General features: G+C 40.5%; 2 protein-coding genes across 3 annotated transcripts in view; one reads left to right on the top strand and one right to left on the bottom strand.

Annotated features, from left to right (window-relative positions):
• Positions 1-21,591, top strand: part of astn2 (astrotactin 2) — a 360,332-nt gene that overhangs the window by 306,227 nt on the left and 32,514 nt on the right. Inside the window, exons 18-20 of one of the 2 annotated variants that reach the window (XM_083531247.1) lie at positions 4,939-5,072; positions 5,748-5,896; positions 13,359-13,771. In XM_083531247.1, coding sequence (XP_083387373.1) covers positions 4,939-5,072; positions 5,748-5,896; positions 13,359-13,432 — 357 coding nt within the window. In that variant the 3' untranslated portion in view covers positions 13,433-13,771. Of the gene's footprint in view, positions 1-4,938; positions 5,073-5,747; positions 5,897-13,358; positions 13,772-21,591 lie in introns of those variants that run through there. The other variant, XM_083531246.1, reaches the window with a different exon arrangement.
• The window catches only part of trim32 (tripartite motif containing 32), a 161,377-nt gene that overhangs the window by 14,159 nt on the left and 125,627 nt on the right, over positions 1-21,591 (bottom strand). The window lies entirely within an intron of this gene.

The raw sequence follows: 21,591 nt of genomic DNA on the forward strand, positions 1-21,591 counted from the left end.
CACAATTTAAATCATGGAATCATGGAAAGTGAAGCTTGTGTTTATACACCCATGTTAAAAATATATATTAAAAGCTTCTTTCTTTACACGTTTTTATTTACAACATTACCACAAAAAGCTGTATATGAAGTTATTGGGAGAAAAATGGTAGTTCTACATTAAATCGGACACCCCATATTACCAAAATGGAACGATCCTCGTCAACATCTCGGCGAAGATTCAGCTGTGAGATTGGTCGTCGGATCAGGCTCCTCCTATCGAAGCTGAAGATGTTTTTCATGCGGTTACTGTTTTCTGGAGTATACATTTGAGCAAATTGGTCTTAGTCTGAACTGTACAAACATGCTACTGTGCATTTGGTAACTGTATACAGAAGATTTACCTGTATTCCCCCTGCAAGACATCACAGTCCTTGATGAGGCACGTCGAGCCTATTAACACGTCAGTCTCACCATCGCAGAGCCACGCTGGAATCGGATTACTCGGAGTAAGAATTATCTGCCTGCCTCCTTCAAAAAAACACCGTAGCGGAAACTTCGGCCTAGCAGGATCACAAACGGCTAGTCAGCCAGGCTTCTCAAGTGACAATTCTGATCCTGTTTTCATCACGGTGAAAACCCCCAGCAGATTTGGCACACACTCTCTTTCTGTCCTGCACTGGAACGCACACAGTGAGAGCTTTATGCGTCTTTTCCAAGAGGATATCGGCTCCATAATGCAAAGATTATGGGGTTACCTTTAAGATTTGAAGCCAAAAAATATTTATAGATTTAGAAATAAGCGATTGTGTCACAAGTATCGACCCTGTTTCCCTCCGTATTCCAAATACTTCAATATTCTCCAACATTTAATAATGTTCCAAATGAAGCACGTTTGAACAGAATGGGCAATTTAACAAAAAAAAGGTATTGAAATGACACTTCATTTTACTTGAGAAATTCCCTCTGGGTTTTCAGCCAAAAGACACAAAGACTCCCAGCGTTATTGTTCTATCAGTGCCATGAGAGTGAGCGTTCATAGAAACCGTCTAATCTGTTTTGGGCGATGAGTAGATTTCTCCTGATAAAATCTTGCTCTCAGGCAGTGACACAAAGCAACGAGAAAAACAAGCAATTAGGTTTTGGTCAATTCTCTCTGTTTACTGCTCCCACCAACATCAGGAAAGGTTTCACAAACAGAGATGACCTCATGACCTAACACAGGGGTCAAAAACGTTTTTTTTTTTATTTATTTTTTTATTAGAGGGCCTAACCCGAGAGATAAAAGATGGTTACTTTTCAAATGCTACATCACCTATTAAAAGAGAATTATTACTATCATAATGCCATTTGTTCACTTATTGCTATTAAAATCAAAACATTTACTTACCTATGCACATATCTGTGGTTGTTGGGTAAATCCAATAAATATTTAGGCTAGTTAATAAATAGAGGTAGACTGATGGTGGACTTTACTGATAACAATAGCTAGGTTGGATTGTACTTAGCATTAATCGATTAATCAAACATAACACTCATTGTAAAATAGTACTGGACAAAGATTTTATTAAGTACTGAATCATGAAAATATGATTCAGGAAATAAATATCAATATATTCATATTTATAAATAATAAATATAAAATAGCGCTCTCGGTGCAGCGCGCAATCTTACTTGTAACAACAACAGTGCATGGTGTCAGTGATTTGCCTCTAGAGGCCGCTCACGTAATTACAGAGGACCAGAAGCCGGAAAAACTATCGGTATGGATAGTTCCCCGACCTCTGTTAATAACTGGGGGAGAATTTTTGTTTGAAACACAACCTTTATCATCAAATACAGATATGAGTAAAAAATTTTTTCAATTTAGTTTGGGGACTCCTGACCTAACAAATGATAGAGAAACTTTTTAACAAACTGTTCTGGGTTTCAGCAAATGCTAGCATAAGCCTTTTCCTGTCCACTGCTCGGTTGTTCAATTTCTTTGCAAAATGTGTTACAAGCAATTAAGATCTCACAGGAAGTTTGTGTACGTATACTGTATATGGTCTGAGCGATAGGGTATTTTAGTGGCTGATTGAATGGACATATGTCTGGGAAGGAGATATAAAAAGTGCTTAGCCAGAGAATAGACACTCCAAGCAATAGCAAATCCAATACATACTTGAAAGAAGGAAGCCAATACGAGCGTATAAGCTATTAAGTATTAAACCAGCAACCCTGAGAAAAAATGAAAAAATAAAATAAAATCTCAGACCATGACAGGATCAATTTACACTGGATTTATAATTGAAACGTGAAGTAAATCTGCTTAGAGCAGACTAAGATGACGTCGCTTGATTTCCAAACCGTTCAGCCACCATATCGATTCCTCCGTTCATGAACGACGGGTTCATCCGAAGGTCTCGTTACCTGGAAGAGGCTTCAGCGATATTTTCCGTTTCCAATTCAGACATGTCCTGTGCTCCATTAACCTGGGTGATAGGTATGAGCTCCCAAAGCTCCTGGGCTCGCACTCGATGAATCGATCCTGTCGTCCGTCTGGCCAGTGTTTACCTTGTCTTCAGGCAGGGAACGGCGACATTAATAGGCTGAACAGAGATAAGTGGTACGTAAATACGTTTGGAGGTCAGGAGCACTCGTTTTCTTTTAGTGGCAATGGGATTTTCTGAGGCTTAGCTTACAAAAAGAAGGTGTCACATACAGTTCAAGGGTTTTCTAAGCATTAGAAAGAAAATTCAGTTTATTTGGCAAAATAGCCCATAGCACTAAATACATCTTAGTCCATTTATCCGGTCATTATGTTGTCTGAAAGTATACTTTCTGATTGTATGCATATGCGTATTTTTTTGGCCTCTTTTTATAAACACTGTTTGGTATTTAAGGCTGTGATTTCAAAGGTCACCATATTGCTTCCTTACTTCCTTCAGGAAGAAGTCAAGTTTGACAGTCTCTCTCCCAAAGCGAAACCCGCTAACATTTAACACACATGTACAGTACATACAATCCCTGTTTGCTCAATTTGCCCTAGCTCACATTACTTGGAAAATCATGGGTTGTAACTGATGTTTTCTTAGTTTGCATGTGCCACTGAGTGGTCATACATGTCTTAGATCGGGTTTGCATATGGAAATGGAAAAGCAATGGGTGGCAAATACAAAAGGCAGGGGAAAAAAAGGTGGTTACAATCATCAAGGCATCACATTTCTTTCTTGGATTGGTGCTGAATGGGGAAAAGCACACATGTTGTTTTCTCACATTCTGCTTTCCATTCATAGAGGCAAGTAATCACTTTATGGTCCATTACAATTTCTAGTCTTGCACTACATAGTTTCATCTGAGTTAAGCCATTCATTCGATTGTTTTTTTTCCTTCTTTCTCTCTCTCTCTCTCTCTCTCTCTCTCTCTCTCTCTCTCTCGCTCTCTCTCTCTCTCTGTCTTTATTATCTCAATCCATTTTACCCATTCACTTTATATTGTCTTTTTGATAGATCTTCCTTCCCTCTATTCCACCCACACATCTCTCTTGCTCTGTAAAGCATCTTATATGCAGGTCATTATAATTCCATAGATTGGATTGCCCCGCCATCCGCCTCCACTTCAACCCGAAAATGTTTCATTCATCAAAACCGTTTACTAATATTTGCTTAGAGAAGAAAAATGGGGCGAACTGGCGGAAAGATTACCGAGTCATGCCATCAGTGTATATAAATGACTTTCCTATATAGTGACCACAGTTGGTGACCGAAGTCGGTTTACTTGATGTCATCAGCCGAAATGACATGCGGTTACTTAAGAGCAGGTATTATTATACAAGGGGAGGGTGTGTTCGAGTCAAACTGGGACTTTTGTTTTTACAAACTAAAAGAACAAATTTCAAGGAGTGGAAACTGCATGTATTTTTCGCCATACTCCCCTGCTATACACATCTCAGCGTTTAACTAATGCCTGGAAAGATTCGGCATAGAACAGTTTGTCAGTGCACCTGAACCATCCTGGGACAACCTGCTTTACTTCGTCATCAGGGAATCACCACGACTGGGATTGTCACTGATAAACGTACGGCTATCTTTAAAACATTTGCACCATTTAAATGTCTTGTTGAGCTGAGTGTCTCATCAACATCACTCATAATTACACATTCCAGTGCTCATGTTAGTTCTCACTCTCCAGTGTTCTGTATTGTTTAAAGACTAATGATCACACTCTTGATGTCACCCAAATGAGGATGGGTTCCCCTTTTGAGTCTGGTTCCTCTTAAGGTTTCTTCCTCATAACATCTAAGGGAGTTTTTCCTTGCCACAGTCGGCACGGCTGCTCATCAGGGATAAATGCACACCATTCACCTTCACTGTTAAATTCTCTAAAGCTGCTTTGAGACAATGTCTGTTGTGAGAAGCGCTAAAGAAATAAATTTGACTTGACATGACTATATGGAACAATCTTAATTCTACATTGGTTCATAACCGGTTTATCTGTGTAAAGCTGCTTTGAGACAATGCCCATTGTTAAAAGCGCTCTACAAATAAAAATTAATTGAATGGAAAAATAATTAAAAGACTATGAATTTCGATCAGGATAGTTTTTACTAAAATTACTAAAGACTGAGGATTTAAGAAGCAATATGTTCCGAATCACCTGCTCGATGTGATTTTGCAAGTTTCCCCATTATTCTTTATCCTTTCCTTTCAAAGCCCCCCCCGATTTCCCAGATCTTGACGGTTCCCCAGACTGACCTTTCTGTCAGTGTTTCCAATTAAAATCAGACATGCCCATGTCTGTATGAAGTGCCTGGAGATGCCCTCTCTCTCCAAGTGCAACTTCACAGAGCCGTGCCACATATCAAGCCGAGGTGCGAGCGAGCGGGTGTGTAGTCTGCCGCTTCCCGAGGTATGACTCACTGCGCCCTCGCCAGATTTAATTGCTTTTCTTTCACCTGTTCCCTTTTGCCCTTTCTCAGGCCTTCAAGAGTGCCGCCATGAGCTCATACTGGTGCGCCGGCAAGGGTGACGTCATTGATAACTGGTGCCGCTGCGACCTAAGCGCTTTTGGCAGCGACGGCCTGCCCAACTGCAGCCCCCTGCTACAGCCCTTGTAAGTTGTTTTGCTAATTCTTTATCCTCCAAAATGTCTTGTCTCATCAAGCCTTCGCCGCTCTTTAATTGCTGTCTAAAAGTTTCTGTTCCTCCTGAGGAAGACACCAGGATGTTCTGCACTGTCAGTACTTTGTGTAATTGGGAGGCATAGGGGACTCCCAATGATTTGTTTGGAGTCATTAAACATTAATTTGTTCGTTTGTTTTTTAAACTAGATGTCTTAAAAAAAAAAACTCTACCTTTAATTCGGCCTTTGACCTATGGATGGCCTTTTTATAGTTAGACCTGGGGCACAATGTTTGTTTTTACAGAATGAAGATTTTAGCTTAGTGGAGACTAAACATAAACTCTGATGTTGGTAAAAAAAAATAGGGCACTATTTTGTGGTTTTGCTTTAGTTAATTTTTTTCAACAAATTTCTATTAACAGGACGATATAAAATTCGTTAAACATCTAAGTTAAAATGTATGAAAAAATTAATTTCATATATTTACTCGACTAACTGCTGCTAATTTCATTTCTACAAATTAAAAAAAATCATATGCACATACAGTACACACCATCATTTTCACTGCTCCAGACAACTATTGTATTGTACTTTTGAAAATATTCACTCAGATTACCTACAATATTTTTTATAGAAATGAGCATATCCTTACATTTTGTTTTGCAGATTGAGGTTGTCTCCTCACCTCGAGCCCTCAAGCACTGTCGTGGCCCTTGAGTGGATAGATGTGGAGCCTCTTATTGGTTACAAAGTCGCCGATTACATCATCCAACATAAGCGCATTGAGGACCCATCCGAAGCTGAGATCTACACTGGTATGTAGGTTCCTGGAGTATTTGACACACTATCTGCTTTTTAAGCGCAGACAGTTATTGTTTTAGCCAAAAGATGAACAAACGTTTAGCAGGTTCCACCAAAACGATTAAGCACTCTTAGCAAGATTTTGCAACTCTGTACATACAGTTCCTTCCATTGAGCACTTTTGATAGATACTGACCACTGCAGACTGCAAACAGCCCAAAAAGTGCTGCAGTTTTGGAGATGCTCTGACCCAGTCGTCTAGATGTCACAATTTGGCCATTGTCGAACTCGTTAAAATCCTCACACTTGCCCATTTTTCCTGTTTCTATCACATCAATTTTGTGGACAAAATGTTCACTTGCTGCTTTTAGCAAACTCTTATTTCACTGGAACTATTGGCCCAGACACTGTTTCAGCATGACAGTGATGCCCCTCTGTCCTTAAGACATGCAGTGTTAAGGTTGGAGTTGAAGAACCTCAGTATCTTGTACAGAGCCCTGACCCCAATCCCACTGAATGCCTTTGGGATGAACTTGGATGCTGATTGTACAGCAGGCCACTTCACCAAGGAACAGTACCTGACTTCACTCTGGTAGCTGAATGATTACAAATACCCACAGCCAGGTGTCTACATACTTATTTTTGTTCATTTTTGCAAATCTCCAAAACACCTGGCATTTCTGCAGCTCTACAACTCCGTCCATCGGTTTGCTTAGGCAGCTCAATTTTACCAGAAAAAAAAAACAAAGCATATTTTGCTTCCTCCAGTTGGGTCGATTCGCAGTTGCATTACTTTCTCACATCAATTAAACTATGGTAGAATTCACTCCACCTCGCTAAGATGCTCTCAGACTGGGTGTTCTGGTCAACACAAGTGTTATTGCTGTGTGTGCTGCCTAAAAAAACCTCACTGAGTGGAAAAACACACGAGGGTTTGATTCAAATGGAGCAAAAACTGCGTAGGTCAGGGCATCATTTAAGACAATGGTGGTCAATGGTTAATACTGAGGAGAAGTTAAAAAATTTAAAGGCTGGAACCAAAGGGCTGGCATTGCACACTGAAGAACTCTTGACCCGTGCATTTTGGATAAGTGAGTCTGCTAAAAAAAAGGAATGAATATGAAGGAACAGAGTACCTGCATGTATGTATATATCGGGCCATAATGTATCGTTACGTCGATACGAACGTTGAACGGCACAAGAGTAAAAAAAAAATAATAATAAAATGGACTTATGTGAAACTTTTAAAACATTCAGCTGACATCGAATTGGCCTGGAAATAAGGTCACCGTTTGTTTCAAGTCGACGTTCTAATCTTATGACTGCGACCAATTTAGAAATTCAATTTCCCAGTGCTGGGAAATGACTGTTCTATATGACGTCTTCCTCATAGCCTTCTGGGCTGGCGAGCTGGTGGAAGAAAACACACAAACACACAGACTGATGGCTCTGTTGATCTTGTGAAGTCCACTTAGGCTCCGTCATCTCAGAGAAAAGGTTACAGATGCCCGAGGATGGACTTTAGGAAGGAATGAAAGAGATTTGCAGGGTTCCTAATTGGACCCCAACCCCCTCCTTCCTCCACCCTTAAGTCATTGCTAGTGAGTCAGCGTCTGGGTGATAGGCATTTAATAAAGGAGAATAGGGAAGACAAAAGGTAGATCTGGCCAGGTTTAGTCATCCATTTGTGCAGGAGGAGGTCCAAAAAGAAAGGGGCAGATGGTGGGTGACTCATGCCTTCTTTTAGCAATACATTCTTGTAAATTAGCTGATAGATACATTTCTGAAGAGTCCTCAAAAAAAAAATTTTAATGCTAGACCCCTATTCATAAATTTCCTTCCCTAGCTGTGTCTGCAGTCCTTAAAAAAGTACTAAAGTGAGTGGTTCCCTTCAATTTTGGCATTGGTGCACTGCTGCTAAATAAGGGGTGGTATTATTTTCTGTGACAATGAAGCCTTCACTCTATGATCTATCACGTTATAAAATAGAGATATATCTTACTTTTTGTGAAATCACTTAAGCATGTACATTGTGTTCCAGCCTGGGGATCATCAGAAACCATACAGTATAAAGAGGGAAAAGGGTATTTGTGTAAGGACTGGGACCCTCCTTTTTATTGAGTCGAGGGGCTCTCAGGAAGAGCCATTGGCAATTGGAGACAAATGGCCCAGCCAGTGAAATCCATCCTGGAGAAGAAAAGACATTCAATGTCAACAAGTACGCTTTGTATGATAATAAATAGTCCTTGAAATGTTTCCGGTCTTGGATGACTTACCTCAGGAAATAAAATGTGGTAGTCTGTAACCATTAAAGACAACTGCTCGATGTTGATGAGCAAAAGAGACGAGAAGAACAGGAGATCTCAAGTTCGGCTCTTCTCACAGCCCATCTTTTTGCTCCTTTGAAGCACCATGCCGTCGAAACGCATAGTGCTTTCCGAGTTTAAATAGTTTAGTCCTCGCTATTGGATTCCATTCTATTTGACATGAAGGAATGGCGTGCGGTCCGCTTTAGATTTCCGTTCAGTTCATTGTGATTTCCACAGTAGCCAAATTCAGGAAGCGCTCAGGGTTTGTTCTCTTTCAGCTTTTTTTTTAATCACTCGATGCTTCAAATCTTGAGTAATGTTTTGGAGGAGAATGTGGAATGCCACAGCGTTCGTCAAAGTCCATCTCATTTTTCAGGAACAAGAGTTACATTTACCACACTGAAGTTGAATAATTTCCTGAAACAGCACATCCTGAAGGGGTTTGTTTAATTTAAAAAGACAGCAATTTAACAACTGCTTTTTTTTATTATTATTATTCAATGAACAACACATACTTTTTAATCTAAAAAGTTAGCACACTGGGTAAAATGTACATAAAAACCAAATTCAATGGTTTGCAAATCTTATAAACCCATATTTTATTTACAATCGAACATGGAAGTAAAATCTCTTGAAGAAAAAATGGAGATGAAAGAAATATATAGTATATACAGTGTGGAAAATAAGTATTTGAACACCCTGCTATTTTGCAAGTTCTCCCACTTAGAAATCATGGAGGGGTCTGAAATTGTCATTGTAGGTGCATGTCCACTGTGAGAGACATAATCTAAAAAAAATTATCCAGAAATCACAATATATGATTTTTAAACTATTATTTGTATGATACAGCTGCAAATAAGTATTTGAACACCTGTCTATCAGCTAGAATTCTGACCCTCAAAGACCTGTTAGTCTGCCTTTAAAATGTCCACCTCCACTACATTTATTATCCTAAATTAGATGCACCTGTTTGAGGTCGTTAGCTGCATAAAGACACCTGTCCACCCCATACAATCAGTAAGAATCCAACTACTAACATGGCCAAGACCAAAGAGCTGTCCAAAGACACTAGAGACAAAATTGTACACCTCCACAAGGCTGGAAAGGGCTACGGGGAAATTGCCAAGCAGCTTGGTGAAAAAAGGTCCACTGTTGGAGCAATCATTAGAAAATGGAAGAAGCTAAACATGACTGTCAATCTCCCTCGGACTGGGGCTCCATGCAAGATCTCACCTCGTGGGGTTTTAATGATCCTAAGGAAGGTGAGAAATCAGCCCAGAACTACAGGAGGAGCTGGTCAATGACCTGAAAAGAGCTGGGACCACCGTTTCCAAGGTTACTGTTGGTAATACACTAAGACGTCATGGTTTGAAATCATGCATGGCACGGAAGGTTCCCCTGCTTAAACCAGCACATGTCCAGGCACGTCTTAAGTTTGCCAATGACCATTTGGATGATCCAGAGGAGTCATGGGAGAAAGTCATGTGGTCAGATGAGACCAAAATATAACTTTTGGGTCATAATTCCACTAAACGTGTTTGGAGGAAGAAGAATGATGTGTACCATCCCAAGAACACCATCCCTACTGTGAAGCATGGGGGTGGTAGCATCATGCTTTGGGGGTGTTTTTCTGCACATGGGACAGGGCGACTGCACTGTATTAAGGAGAGAATGACCGGGGCCATGTATTGCGAGATTTTGGGGAACAACCTCCTTCCCTCAGTTAGAGCATTGAAGATGGGTTGAGGCTGGGTCTTCCAACATGACAATGACCCGAAGCACACAGCCAGGATAACCAAAGAGTGGCTCTGTAAGAAGCATATCAAGGTTCTGGCATGGCCTGGCAAGTCTCCAGACCTAAACCCAATAGAGAATCTTTGGAGGGAGCTCAAACTCAGGTTTCTCAGCGACAGGCCAGAAACCTGACTGATCTAGAGAAGATCTGTGTGGAGAAGTGGGCCAAAATCCCTCCTGCAGTGTGTGCAATCCTGGGGAAAAACTACAGGAAACATTTGACCTCTGTAATTGCAAACAAAGGCTACTGTACCAAATATTAACATTGACTTTCTCAGGTGTTCAAATACTTATTTGCAGCTGTATCATACAAATAAATAGTTACAAAAATCATACATTGTGATTTCTGGATTTTTTTTTTTTTAGATTATGTCTCTCACAGTGGACATGCACCTACGATGACAATTTCAGACCCCTCCATGATTTCTAAGTGGGAGAACTTGCAAAATAGCAGGGTGTTCAAATACTTGTTTTCCTCACTGTACATATGCTTAAATACTTAAATATGTAATGAAGAATTTCTGACCAATAAAACTGGGAAGTTCTTTTTTTGCAAAAATAAAATGATGAGACTGAGTACTGTAGATACTCCACATACATAAGATTAATAACAAACAAAACTAAACAAAATTGTGATAAAAATATTCTCTAAGTAAATGTTTTAAGGAGTCTCCAGTACCAGAGTTTTGTTTTGCTACCAGAAATATCTCAGAACAAAAGAGTGCAGGATCTTGACCAAATTTCCACAACATTTACAACCCCAGTTCCAAAAAAAAAAAAAAAAAAGTAATATGTAAATAAAAACAGAATGCATTCATTTACAAATCTCATAAACTCATGTTTTATTCACAATATAAATGTTTAAACTGAGGAAATGTACCATTTTAAGGAAAAAATATGATACATTTCCTCAAACATTTTTTTCCATGTTCTATTGTGAATAAAATATGGGTTTATGAGATTTGCTAATCGTTACATTCTGCTTTTCTTGACATTTTACTCGGTGTCTCAACTTGTTTGGAATTGCGGTTGTAAATGTTGTGAAAATTCGGCAAAACAAGTCAGTTCCTGCAAACTCCTCTGTCCTGAAGTCTTTCTGGTAGTAAAACAAAGCTCTGGTACTGGAGACTCCTTAAATGTTGGTCAAATAAACATCTACTCACTGAATATTTTACCACCAATGTTTTTTTGTTTGTTTGTTACTAGTCTTATGCATTGTGGAAGTCTGGTAGTGGGAACACATTAGCTGGTATTATATAAACAAAATAAAAATTTTTGTTGAAAGAACACCCAATTCGGGCCAAATACTTACAACCTTTTAACGTGAAAAAGCAACTCTACCCAGTTTTATTGGTCAGAAATTATGTTCATTTCACTCCACTCAATACATATTTAAGTATTTAAACAAATGCTATATATTTCCTTCATTAGAATTTACACTTATAGCCTTTTACCAGACACCTTTATCCAGAGTAACTTACATTTGTTTCATTCATACAACTAAGCAGCTATGGAGTTAAGGGCCTTTCTCAGGGACCCAGAAGTGGCAGCTTGCTGTGGCTGGGGTTTAAACTCACAACCCTCAAATCCAAAGTCTAATGCCTTTAACTATTAAGATTCCACCTTCCCTTCTTCTACTTTACAAGTGAACACTGACCCATAGAAAAAGGTGGACGGTTTGTTTAGAAACAAACTTGCAGTATGTTTCTTCTAACATCTAAAAACATGTCTCAAAAAAGTTGATCACCATCCATCCCATAAATATCTCAGTCAGAGAGCTGGGGTGACAGAGAACTTAGGGATTGTACAGTATTTGGTGCATTTGGATGGGATCCCAGTTTCCACTTCATAAATGATGTATAAATGATGTTTAAAGACAAAAGAATTTCATTGGCAAGTGATCAAGTGCAGTCGTCCCTGCACAGGTAGAAGAAGTTAAGCATAACTCCATAAATGTTTATCTTACTCGTTTTGGAAATATATGCTGTATATTTAATTCTAATCCATGAACCCTTATCTATATGGGGTTAGCAGCCGGGAGTTTAGATGGTGGTGGTCAAAAAGGTTTGTTTGGTCTGTATGGACTATCATTCAATTTTTTCAAATGTAAGCAAGTCATTTTTGGCTTTGGACTAGACATAATATTTGATTTGTTTCCTTGTTGAAACCTGCCTCGCTATGTTCCACTGAGAAAGTATTTAGAAATACTTTAGTATTTTGAACACTTGTCATTGTACATTTGTATTTTTTTAATTATCTAGGACTGTTAAAATTCGGTTGCAGTTCTATTCCAAAATGGATTCAATTCATTATTTTCCTCAAAGTTTTACAAACAATAACCCATAATGACAACGTGAAAGACGTTTGTTTGAAATTACATGTACATTAGTATTTACAGCCTTTGCCATGACACTCAAAATTGAGCTCAGGTGCATCCTGTTTCCACTGATCATTCTTGAGATGTTTCTACAACTTGATTGGAGTCCACCTGTGGTAAATTCAGTTGATTGGACATGATTTGGAAAGGCACACACATGTCTATATAATGTCCCACAATTAACAAAGCACAACCCATGCCATGAAGTCCAAGGAATTACCTGTAGACCTCGGAGACAGGATTGTATCGAGACACAGATCTGGGGAAGGGGACAAAAACAGCGCACATGAGCACAGTGGCCTCCATCATCTGTACATGGAAGAAGTTTAGAACCACGAGGACACTTCCTAAAGTGGGCTGCTCGGCCAAAATGACTAATTGGGGGAGAAGAGCTTTAAAGACCCTAAAACCTGATGGTCACTCTGAAAGATCTCCAGTGTTTCTCTGTGGATAGAGAAGAACCTTCCAGAACAACCATCTTTGCAGCACTCCACCAATCAGACTTGTATGGTAGTGTGGTCAAATGAAAGCCACTCTGGACCTCAGACTGGGGGGGGTGGTTCAACTTTCATCAGGACAACGATCATAAGCACACAGCCAGGATAACAAAGGCCACGGGACAACTCTAGGAATGTTCTTGAGTGGTCCAGTCAGAGCCCGGACTTGAACCTGATTGAACATCTCTGGATAGTTTTGAAAATGGCTGTGCCCCAACGCTTGCTATCCAACCTAAAGCTTGGTAGGTTCTGCAAAGAAGAATGGGAGAAACTGGCCAAAAATAGGTGTCAAGCTTGTAGCATCAAACTGAATACGACTTGAGGTTGTAATTAGTGCCAAAGTTGCTTTAACAAAGTATTGAGCTGTGAATACTTATGTACATGTGATTTTATTTAATTTACATTTAATTTTTTTTAAGATTTCAGACACAATTCTTTCACGTTGTCATTATGGGGTATGGTTTGTAGAATTCTCCGGAATTCTCTCTCTATTTTCCAGATGCACTGTACACATCCTGTTGCCATTTGTTTGGATGGAGTGCTCATAAATTGGAAACCACTTGCTGCTGCTGAGGATGGTTCCGCATGAACAGTCTAAAGATCCACGAGGTTACTGTGAATGGTTCCATTCAACAACCATGAAAATGGATTTGGATTGTAATGAATATAAACAGTTTTGCTACAGTGGCTTGGGGCTGCAATTGGCCTGAACAGTTTTGCACTCAAGTCTCCATCAGTGAACAGATGATAACCTCAACAATAATGGAACTGTAATGAATGGACATTAGGTGTCACCCAGGTGAAGATAGGTTTTCTTTATAGTCTCGTTCCTCTCAAGGTTTCTACCACACAATCTCGGAGTTTTTACTTTGAAATTTACAGAAATAGACGGACGAATCTTTGTGTTTTAAAATCTGCTTTTAAGGGTTACTTTTTCATTATAGTTTTTGTTACATTTACCGTATTTTTCGGACTATAAGCCACTACTTTTTTTCCCACGTTTTAAACCCCTTTCGTTAAAGCCTGTGTAAAGTTCATTAGTTTCAGTGTAGCGGCTTATAGACAGGTGCGGCTTATTTATGTTCAAAATAAAAACCGTTGTCAAATTCAGTGGGTGCGGCTTATATACAGTATGGGTGCGGTTTATAGTCTGGAAATTACAGTATGTTTTTGTGATGTATCCTGTGATGGCTATGAACATTTAATTCTTATTATAATTATTTTATTATTGTTTTTTTTTTTTTTCTAGGTTTGGAAAGCGCTTTGAGGTGTAACTTTTAAAGGTGCTAAATAAAATACAGATAATTATTATATTTTTCCCTCACCACCGTCACTACTGGCTCGCTCATTAAAGGGATAAAGTTACGGTCTAGGGACTAATTTGTGAATTGAAAAAGTATATTCTTATCCTATTTCTTGTGGATTGTTAAAAGTGCTACTGAAAGAAAAAAACATTGAGTTAAATATATTGGATGTGTTTGTTGAAAGAAGGAAGTGCAGAAAAAAGACAGATAGAAATCTATAGATTTCGAATTTCTCACAATGAAAAGGATGCATGACATTGCCCTTGAAAACGGACAAAACGAGCGACCTCGGAGGTCCGATGTCTTCCAAATAGCGACCAGGAAATGTGCTGTTCCACATACTTGCTTTTTGACTGAAGTGAAATGAATACTCACTTTCACCAAAGGTTAACCCCTGGCGTGTTCAGTCTTCATTATGCAAACCTTAAAGGCTGTAATCAGCATTAATTATCTCTTATTACTGCCCTATTTACTCTCGCCCTGATAGACCACCCACTTTAGTCACCCTACATTACGTCAAAATTGCTCCTGGACTACACCTGAAAACTCTTACAGACGATACGGATGATTCCGGTGCTTGTAAAAAAAAAAAAAAAAAAAAGGAAGAAAAGGAAAGAAAGAATGAAAATGAGCGCCTAGCTACCGTTTACACTTCAGCGAGGAGACGAAAAGGTTCTCAAAGAGCTGAACAGATAATTGCAAAGTAAACACCGTGCTCGGGTTTCATCCTGTTGGCTCCCACTCGGGATCTGTAGTACACTGGCGAGGCTCAAACGGTTTTCCCAAAACTCATGTTTAAGCTTAATCTTTGTGATTGGCCAAACAAGCCTGCCGAACCTAATCCCAGCGATTTCTCTCCATCTCTCTTTCTGTAACTCTTTCTTCTCTTTCTCTTTTTCACTGCTGCCCCCAACCACACACACACACACACACACACACACACACACACACACACACACACACACACACACACACACAAACACTCTTTCGGAAATGTTTCCAAGCAGCCACAATGCTCACCTAAGGCTATTGAGTCACTGCCCACAAATATGTTTTGCATTTGCTAATTATCGAAAATGAAATGTTTAGCTTTGTTCTGACCAACGCTGAGCAGGAAGAACGTTGTACTCTGTAACTCTATAAACAATTTTACATCATGTTCTCTGGTTAACAGTTTTGTCTGTAAGGATTGATTCTCAGCAATGATGCATATCCTCTGAACCCAGACTGCTCACAACTGCTTCTCGTAACGTAGCCTGAACGACTTTTTTTTCTAAAACAAAAAGCTTTCGGTTCATCCTGGACCGACGATGACACTGGTCTGTAAGCTTATGAATGCAGAAGAGGATGACATGCAGGGGGTTTCCTTTAAGTGTGTTACATTGGCCTAACCTGCAAAATGAAAGCGAGAAAATATAAACAATGACAGAAAGAGCATGTGCTAGGCTTGAGCTAGTTTTGCAATTAGCTAGAGGTAGAAGAATGGTTAAGATAACGGCTTTCTCACCAGAAGGTCATGATTTCAAATTGCTTCTCTTCCATTCTCATATTTTAGAATTTTTTATATTTGATAGGTTTAGAGTCCAGAATCCATCAGCAGCTTCATTTACCATTCTGGCTTCAGTCTGTGAAGCTTTTCAAAAGCAAAAAAGGCATTGACAGGAAATGAAAGTATGAAAAGAAGTCCCACACATGTCCTCTTCCTACGGTGTTATTTTGAATAATGGCATTTGGCAGACACCTTTAATCCAGAGCTACTTACATCTACCTCATTTATACAATTGAGCACCTATGGGGTTAAGGGCCTTGCTCAAGGGCCCATGAGTTGCAGATTTGTGTGGCTGGGATTTGAACTCATGACCTTCTGCTCCATAGTCCAATACCTCAAACACTAAGCTACCACCTGCTGTTAAGATGCACACAATTTGTTTAGCTCTGCTTCACCCTGCACCGTGTTCTTCTAGATCAGGTTTGTCTAATCTTTTCCACGAAGGGCCATTGTGGGTGTAGGTTTTCATTCCACAACCAAGCCACACCAGAAATTCCCGTTTACTTCCAGGTAAGGAATGGATGTTGGATTTGATGTTTGATTGGAAATTTGATGCACTTTGGAATATTATGTTCGATTTGGAATAGAGAAATAAAAACAGTAAACAGATAGAGAAAATGAATACATTTTCTTTTTGCAATAAAAAGCTATTTATTTCTCCTTTTTTTGGTTTCAAAATCAAATCAAGAGGAATGATGCCTTCGCAGTTTACCTTGTTTTCCAATCGCGAATAGTTGCTGAATACAACCTCTAGATGGCGTCCAGATGCAGAGACATGACTGTAGTGCTGAAATGAGCAAGTCGGTGCTTAGGATATCACTTGCTGGATGGATAAGATAGAAGTTGGTGAGATCAGCAGCTTGTGCTGCTTTATTACAGGTATTAAATAGATTTGTTTGGGGGGGGGGGGTTGTTGGTTTCATCACACTGATGCTCATATCAGGGATTATTACAGTGGAATTACAGGAATTTATATTAGATTACAGGATAACAAGGGAAGTGAATAAACTAAAAATTTTTTTGTCAATTAGAATCAAGTGGAATGTGAATTTAGATGAAAACCAAGAATTTTCTAGACAATGATGAGGTGAGTTGAAATTCCCTATGACTGGTGTGGCGTTGGACCCGATGCTCTTACAGTTATGTCGTCTGGTTCATTCTTTATTAAAATATCTGCATTTGAGCAGCAGATATGATAGAAAAAAGTCAAAAGAGATCCAAATAAGCACAATTGTGTCTTCTCGGCATGCAGCGTTCTCTCCGAGCCAATTATAGAGATTGAGACAGTTATTGGTGGCTTCCAGATGCTGTGTGAGATGAGGGTCCATAAGATCTAAGTTATTTTGAAAATATACCCATTTTCACATGACGTCTGCGTTTCAAACCTTAAATCCTGTACAGTAAACTGGATCAGTGTGGCTGATGCTGCTTCGAGGCTTTTCGAGCCAGTTTATTGTGTGTATGTGTGTGTGTGTGTGTGTGTGTGTGTGTGTGTGTGTGTGTGTGTGTGTGTGTGTGTGTGTGATAGAAAGACAAGTTGTCAGTTAGACAGTTTGTTACTCCTGCAATAGGTCACTTGAGTTCCTTTGCCACATTCCCTAATTAAGGATGGAAAAGGTGTGTGTGTTTGTAAAGGGGGGGGGGGGTCGGAGGGACAGACGGAGAAGGGGATGATGTGAGAGACAGAGGAGAAAGAGAGGTATAGATTGTGTGATAGAGAGGCAGAATAAAGGACAGAGAGGAAAGATGGAGAAAGTGAGTCAGAGGGACAGACAGAAAAAAAGAGATGGGGGGATGATGTGAGGGAGAAAAGGATAAAGATGAGAGAGAGAAGTACAAGCAAAAAGAACGGCAGAGGGAGGAAAGATGGAGAAAATAAAATTCATGGAGAGGGAGAGGAAGAAAGAGAATGAGAGAAAGAAAGACAGGGAAAAAGGGAAAAGAGAACCAGACAGAGAGACTGAGATAGATAGATAGATAGATAGATAGATAGATAGATAGATAGATAGATAGATAGATAGATAGATAGATAGATAGATAGATAGATAGATAGAGAGAGAGAGAGAGAGAGAGAGAGAGAGAGATGGCTGAAAGAAAGATATAGATTGTGAGAGTGAGGTTGAGGCAGAAAGAAGGACAGAGGGAGGAAAGATGGAGAAAGTGAGAGTCAGGGAGAGGAGGAAAGGGGGAGAGAAGGAGAGAGGAGAGAGAGAGAGAGAGAGAGAGAGAGAGAGAGAGAGAGAGAGAGAGAGAGAGAGAGAGAGAGTGGGAGAAAGGGAGAGGAAGCGCTGGTTCTGGCCACCACATGCCGATGATGTCATCTCACGGCTCTGCAGTGTGACAAGGAAAGGCGGCGCGGCATTTGATCTTTTTTATTTTCATCTCCGTTTCATCTTCCCCTGGCTTATCGGTGATCCTTCACTGTCTCCTGGCTCTTTCTCTTTGTCTCACACACAAACGCACACAGACACACACACACACACACACACACACACACACAGGGGTGGACACCTGGCTTTTTGTTTACGCACCAATCCCGACGTGACTTGTGCGTGGCGCGCGATCCCCGAGTGCCGACGCGTCTCGGTTAAAGCCGAGCTCCGGGACTCGATTCAATTAGAAGGAGATAAAGGGCCGCCATTGAGGATGAGTGGAGATAACGGATTGGAGTGCCTCAGCTGCCCGCCTTTGTTTGCTTAATTAAGGATGACCTCATCGCTAAAAATGGCTACTGCTTCTCCCGGCGTCACGAGCAGAGCCATCAGCAGATTGGAGAGCAGGCAGGGTGCCAAAAACTCTAACACACACATACTTACTCGTACACACACATACACACTTTCTATCAGCCTTTTAGCTTTTTTTCTCCCGGTGCTGTCTCGTTCTGTCACTCCGACACACACCTATAGGATGCAGAGACGCATAGAAACTTCTACACGACATGCGAACAAGAAAAGAAGTCAGTAAGTCATCGCGTTAACTGTTCGCCGCAGCCAAATGCCACACATAGGGTGATGTAATGCCAGTCGAATCCAATTGGGCGTCGGGTGAGGTCACCGGGTTCGGCTCTTCCTCTGCGCGTTATGACGCCAGAACCATCGACCTAATTAATTCGCATGGCATATGAACCGCGTCCAAATTTACAGCGCTTCATAAAGGTTGCAGGCCAGCAAGACCTTTATTGCTCGCTTGTATTTATGTATCTAGAATCATTCCAAGTTCCTTTCGTGGCACGACTCCACCCAAACTCCGCTCCGCTCTACTCAGAGGCTCTGAAAAGAAGCAACGGCGCTCTTATTAACACATGACGTCGTAGTTTTTTAAAGCGGCGCTCACTGAGATGCTAATTAGGTTGACGTGTAATGGGAAAAAACGTAGCGCTGGTAAACGTTTGGATGGGATCTAATGATATGAACTGGGATTCTTTTTTTTTTTTTTTTTTTTTTTTTATGAATGATGATATCTACGAAGAAAATAAAAAACATGCAGTTTGTAATTGGTTACTTCATGAGTTTCGCTTTGCCTGAGTTGACCTTTACACAGCAGAGCAAGGGGAGTAAAGTGACCTCACACACACCCCCCTCCAAAAGAAAAAAAATAGGCCAATTAATGACTCAGCACTGAACTCAGCTCCAGCACTGACCAGAGACTTACAAAAACAACCCTCAGGATCCCTTCCTCCTTCAATCCCTCTGGATCTTCTCATACACCAAGTGAAAAAAATCATCCTCAGGTATAAGAGATCGTTCCCAAAATAGAACTCGTTACGGAGTGAATGTTCCTTCGTCTGCGAAAGTCGTGGTGTATGTTTAATCACAAAATATCAATGTATGGGTGGCGTGAAAGCTTTGAGAGCCTGAGGGTGAGGAAAGGAAGTGTTCGAGAAAGCCGTCACTCAAGTGTGTGGAAGATTGAGAGAGTCCTGACAGTTTAACACATGGATGGAGCTGGCAGCTAGGAAGTTGCTAAAAGAATAAAAGAAAAAGGTTCTGCAGCTGATTCATGTGATGGATGACATAGCTGGATCTTTCAAGAAAAATAATTTTAACAAATATAGCCCCCTGCAGAGCTGCAATAGTTTGACAGAGGCATCCAAGGGTGAGCTGAAATGTAAAAAGGGAGTACATGTTAATTTATCATGTCACTACACACTAAAACAGATGGGTGCTCTTCCACCAAAGCCTCAGCACTGTACACCTGAGTTCTCTGGTTATTAAAGGGTCCCGAGGTGCAGATTCTGTATGGAGATCAAATGTTTCCCAGTGCCATTTATATCACCAGCAGGTTGTGTGATGGATTTCATGTAGGAAGTTCACAGAGGCCAAAGCACTGATCTCCATCTGGCCAAATGACAAATGTAGGTACGATTCGCTCGGTGCTGGAGACAAATAAATGTCGTGCAAGATCTCCAGGAGTGAGCCAAAGTCGGCGAGGGGAACCTTGCTGCTTGATCTTGCATATCGCAGGAAAAATCACTAAAGCGAATCATTCCTGCACTGTTGGGCGTCTGGAATCCTGACTATTCCAAGAAAGATGTATCACTACAATCTTCTACTGTATATAGGCTTTCTGACTTTAAACCCACCTGATTCTTATTAAAGGGCCTAATCCAATGTTTCTTTATCAGTTCTTTTTGTGTCATGGAGGTCTGACCTCTGACCTAACTTAAAGTCTCAATTTCGACAAGTCACGCAGGACCTTCTGCTCCCTCAGCTTAAGTATGCTGTAATGTCAGGCCCAGATGTACAGATGATTTACTGTTTCTGCCCTACTCTTTTTCCAAGGAACACACCCCGAGGGCCATTAGAATCTGACACTCGAAGTCCCAAGCCAACACTTTCCATCAGACCGCCATCACTGAGCAAAGAGTTTGTGGGTCTTGGGGTTCGCGGAGGTCTACAGTCTGAAAATGTAATTGCAATAGCAGATAAGCTAGCTGCTTTCATGCGCTGATGTGCAGTGATGGATAAGCTTGGTGAAATGTTGTCTTTCTTTATGTCTTTATATAAACCACCTGAGTCACTTTGGAGTTGCTGCTTCTGCTACACCAGTCCTCCTTTTAAAACTCCAGTGAGGTAAGTTTGCTCTGTTAGATTTTCTTTTCAGCCTGATGGTAAAAAATATCCTTTTTGGTGGATATTTGAGAACGGCTGGTCTTAGAATGCATACTGTGACAGGCTCAACGGTGGGGTGGGGGCTCTCTGATCTCAAAAGGAGCTAGCTGACTTGATATGGGTGCATTACAAGAATGTCACCTGGTCCAGTACCCTAGGACAAGCTAGGTGATTATATGACTAGGAATGGCTAGTTGTGGGGTGACCCCTCTAGCCTGCTGCCCCCACTTTGAAAAGTTGAAGGAAAATGAGTAAATGAATGGATAATCAAAACAATTCAAACCTAATCAAACTTAAGCTTCTCAAATTAAGAAGGCAAGGTGGTGCAATGGTTCGCATCCCTGCATCATATCGCAATGGTCTCTTGGTTCTCCTCATTACTGAATCGGTTACATATAATTTCTCCGGATTCATCATGCCTTTCAAGAACATGGCAGTAGGTGAAATGGACGGTACCCTGTAATGGACTTGTCCAAGGATCCATTCAGTGTTCTAAAAATCCATTGTGACCCCCTGACCAGATTAAAGCAGACAAATGGTATAGTAATTGAGTATTGTTTAAAGGGACAAAAATTATGACTTTTTTTCAGCACTGTGAGGCGAATCAAACAATAGGTAATGTGGTGACACCAATTAACGTTGCTGGCCCCACACCCTCGGACAAAAACGGCATTACCATGCAAGTGAGGTATTGAAATGCTTGTCTCATCGAGGGAGTTGCACCTCGTGGTTCACACTAAAAACAATGTACACCTGGTGCAGAGTTTT

The sequence above is a fragment of the Silurus aristotelis genome (genome assembly GCF_946808225.1).
Source record: "Silurus aristotelis genome assembly, chromosome: 26".
In the NCBI taxonomy this organism is placed as follows: Eukaryota; Metazoa; Chordata; class Actinopteri; order Siluriformes; family Siluridae; genus Silurus; species Silurus aristotelis.